The sequence below is a fragment of the Fragaria vesca genome, linkage group LG3 (genome assembly GCF_000184155.1).
Source record: "Fragaria vesca subsp. vesca linkage group LG3, FraVesHawaii_1.0, whole genome shotgun sequence".
Classification (NCBI taxonomy): Eukaryota; Viridiplantae; Streptophyta; class Magnoliopsida; order Rosales; family Rosaceae; genus Fragaria; species Fragaria vesca.
The window spans coordinates 14,894,911-14,898,901 of record NC_020493.1 but is presented as its reverse complement, the minus strand read 5'-3'; the positions used below and the strand labels follow the sequence as shown (position 1 = coordinate 14,898,901).

General features: G+C 35.6%; 1 protein-coding gene across 1 annotated transcript; it reads left to right on the top strand.

The window, feature by feature from the left end:
* The first annotated feature begins 1,019 nt into the window (after positions 1–1,019).
* Positions 1,020–1,610, top strand: LOC101303209 (disease resistance response protein 206-like). Its single transcript, XM_004295783.1, has one exon. The coding sequence runs from the start codon at positions 1,020–1,022 to the stop codon at positions 1,608–1,610; it is 591 nt and encodes a 196-aa protein (XP_004295831.1).
* The last annotated feature ends 2,381 nt before the right edge of the window (positions 1,611–3,991 follow it).

Here is a 3,991-nt window from a genome sequence, read left to right as displayed (position 1 = left end):
CCGTTAAGGACTCGGATCCGTTAATCGTTTATTAAACGGATCAGATACGGATCGAGGTTGATCCGATCCGTTAAAGACCCGGATCCTTTTTAAAATAATTAAATAATATTTTTATAAATATAATATTATTGATAAAATATTAAATAATATAATATTTGGATAACCTAAACGTCTAAATTGCGTCTAAAATATTATCATTTTATGAAGTTGAAGGTTACTGATGCCTATGTTCTTTTTATGCTCTTTGCTAAATACATTGGAGGTCTAACATTTTGAAAATATATATTAGTTTATTGTTAAAGAGTATTTTGGCAATGTAATTCAACTTTTGATGTAAACCTTTATTTTGTTATAATATTTCATTAGTGTGTTATGAAAATTTATGATAAAATTATGAAATTATTATTTAAAATTTGAAAATATTTATTATTATAAACGAATCGGATTAATGGGTCGGGTATCCGTTATATAACCCACCGGATCCGAATTTGGATCTAGCTATCAGCGGGTAACGGGTCGGATCCGGATCCAAAATTTCTATTACGAATCCGGATCCGGATCTAGGTCGATCCGGTCCAAATCCAGTTCATTTACAGGTCTATAAGGAATATAGAGAGATAGGTAGAGAGACAAAATGTGGGAGGAGGAAAAAGTGTGTTGTTTATTTTCATTAGGCCTCTTTGTATAAGAGTAATGTTTATATCGTAAGGACATAACTAATGAGTAATTACATGATTAACCACATATATATATAATATTTACAACAAATGACAGTTTATGATTTATAGTATGCGAAAAGCAAACCGTATCTTATATATCCTTAATATTGTCAACTTTTTTTTTTGAATAATAAGATAGTCAACTTAAAAGGTAGGGCATTAGTAAACAATTTTGTTTCTATTATTTAGAACTCAAAGACAAAGGATGGATAATTATTTAAAAAAAACAAAACAAAAGACAAAAGTTTATTTATATATAGAGTAACACAAAAGCTTTGAAGGACATAACACGTCCCAAACATGGCTAGAATCCTTTCCACCTCAGCCTTCTATTTGCTCATAATATTTTCCCTCACCCTGTCTTTGTTTTCCATGATCTTGGTTTCTGCAGAAGATCATGAGTTTGAGAAATCCATGGACCTCAAGCTTCTTGGTTTGAAAAAAGAAAAGCTCACCCATTTTCGCATGTATTGGGACGAAGTTGTTGATGGTCCGAATCCCTCTGCCATAACAATTGTGCAACCATCCAACTCCTCCCAAACAACATTTGGCCTCGTAAGAATGTTCGACAACCGGCTCACCCTAGGCCCCGAACGGAGCTCGAAACTTCTGGCAAGGGCTCAAGGGTTTTTTGGATCTGCTTCACAAGAAGACGTTAGCCTGCTTATGGCTCAGAACTTTGCTTTCATTCAGGGCAAGTATAACGGTAGCACCATAACCCTGATGGGGAGGAACACAGTCTTCGACAAAGTGAGGGAGTTGTCTGTGATAGGAGGAAGTGGACGTTTCAGGTTTGCTAGGGGTTATGCTTTATTAACAACTACGTCGTTGAATCTCTCTATAAGTCCCGATTCTATAGTGGAATATAATATCTACGTCTTGCACTATTGATACCAATATGTGCTGCATGGCTCTTGTTTAAAAGTCTTATTTTGCTGGCTAGATGTTTCATCATTTTGCTAATAATTACTTGTTGGGTGATCGAAGTAATGTTCTCTTTCCAACTTGTTGGTTGATCGGAACGTATTGTTTGTGTGTTGGTGTGTACGCGTGTGTGGTTCGAATACATGCTAGCGCTCTTCTTGCTTATGATATATATATATGTACAGACCGGATGTGGAGCGGACGTCCGCACTCCAGCTTAAAGTGCAGACCTCGTCTGTTCTCCGCCGTCTCACGCCGGCGACGGCTTCTCTCCTTCCCGGACCGGATGTGGAGCGGATGTCCGCACTCCGGCTTAAAGTGCAGACCTCGTCTGTTCTCCGCCGTCTCACGCCGGCGACGGCTTCTCTCCTTCCCGGACGACAGTACAGGCTTCCAGGACGGCTTCTATCCTTCCAGGACTGACCGGCGACAAGTTTTCCGGCCAACCTTGATCAATCATGGTGTTTTCCGTCCAGAGCTTCAATCTGGCCGGAAACTTGTCGCCGGCCAGTCCTGGAAGGAGAGAAACCGTCCTGGAAGCCTGTGCTGTCGTCCGGAAGGGAGAGAAACCGTCGCCGGCGTGAGACGGCGGAGAACGGACGAAATCCGCACTTTAAGCCGAATGCGGACGGTCTGCTTCTCATCCTCTCTGTGTATGTGTATATGTTTCATTATTTTGTATATTGGTTAGTGGTTACAGACTTCTAAATTAGTCTTGAATTACTGTCATCATGTCATTATGATAAGGTGAAAAAGGGATTCAGCCCCTCTGAAGTACTGCACTGTGCATTTCCTCAAATCTCCATCCTCAAAGTTATCCAACGATTAATTCATGGCCATGTCATCGATCTAATACATAAATTGTTTTTTTTTTCCTGCTAAACCGATGTTAACTTATACAAAAAATAAAATGGACGATATTCCTTTCTTTTCTCCGACTCAGTTTATCTCGTAATTAAGATTCAATATTGTTCAGTTAAACATAAACTCATTATTTACAACAACTCTGAATAAATTCAGCCAGATTACTAGGAAATGCTAGAAACTCACTGTTTCCATAGGAACTGAAATAAAATTTGAGAAGCACGAATTGGGTGGGAGGAAACCAAATGGAAGCAATTAGGTAGTGATCGTAAGATTGAAGATCTCAAATAGCAATTAGGCCAATCAAAAAGCTTTCGCAGAAAAGAAACAAAATACACCCCAATCCCAGTTTTGAAAGGAATTGAAGAAGCATGATCCAAGAGTAATGGCGGACCTAGAATTTTATAGTAATGGCGGACCTAGGATTTTAGAGTGGGGTGGGCTAAAAAAAAATTTAGATCAATGTATGTGATTTGTTGTTATTATGGTAAAATGAGTTCTTTTTAGGTAATTTTTTTTCATGTAGTTAAATGATAGAAAAATTTTATTAACACATCCTTAAATGCTAGATACACATCGATTATATAAGAGTTTGTGGGTACGTACAATTACCAAAAGAGACATTCATATCAAAAGTAAAGAAAACTTGTTGAAATAAAATATCCGCTTAAAAGTTTTCTTCTTCTATACGAGAATAACGTATGTGAAGATACCAAGTCTTATAGTTTAAACCTCTATAAATTAATAACATCGGGACCGGCAAAAAATATTATTTAATCGAGATTGTTAATTTATCGACACCAATTTTGCTAATTCTTTATTTTAGGGCTGGCAAAAAATATTATTTAATCGAGGTTATTAATTTATCAAATATTAAATTATCAAGGTTTTACTATCAATAGTACAAATTGAAGTTTGAAATTTAGATTAAACTGTTCACGTATGTTAGGTCATTCAAACTGAACACCAAACTAGAACTTGGGATGATGCTATATATATACTCCTCTTTTTTTCTTTTTCTTTTTTTGAATAAATTGAGTAGCAGATCTAGAAAAGTATGTGTATTTAATGAATTGATTGTGTATTTAGTGAATAAGTGATGTATTTTAATTGAGATTATTGTATGAAGGTTAAGTATGTGTATCTAGTAAAATGTTAAAATAATAAAGTCAATAGGTAGTGTATGAAAAATGAGATGTGTATCTAGTAATTAGGGATGTGTTAATAAAATTTCCTTAATAGATATCCCTTAAAAAAGCCACATTTAGTTCGATAACCAAAATTCTAAGACAAAATTGCATCTCGCATTTGATTAAAAGAAAAACCTTCAATTACTAAAAAGAGAAACGACAAGTCAACAAGAGAAAAAAGAGAAACAGAGAAAAAAAAGGTAAGAAAAAATAAAAACGTTAAAGCTAATTTTTTAATTTTTTTTAAAAAAACTAATGCATGCGTTTTAGACGACCGTGCCTAATGCCTTTAAG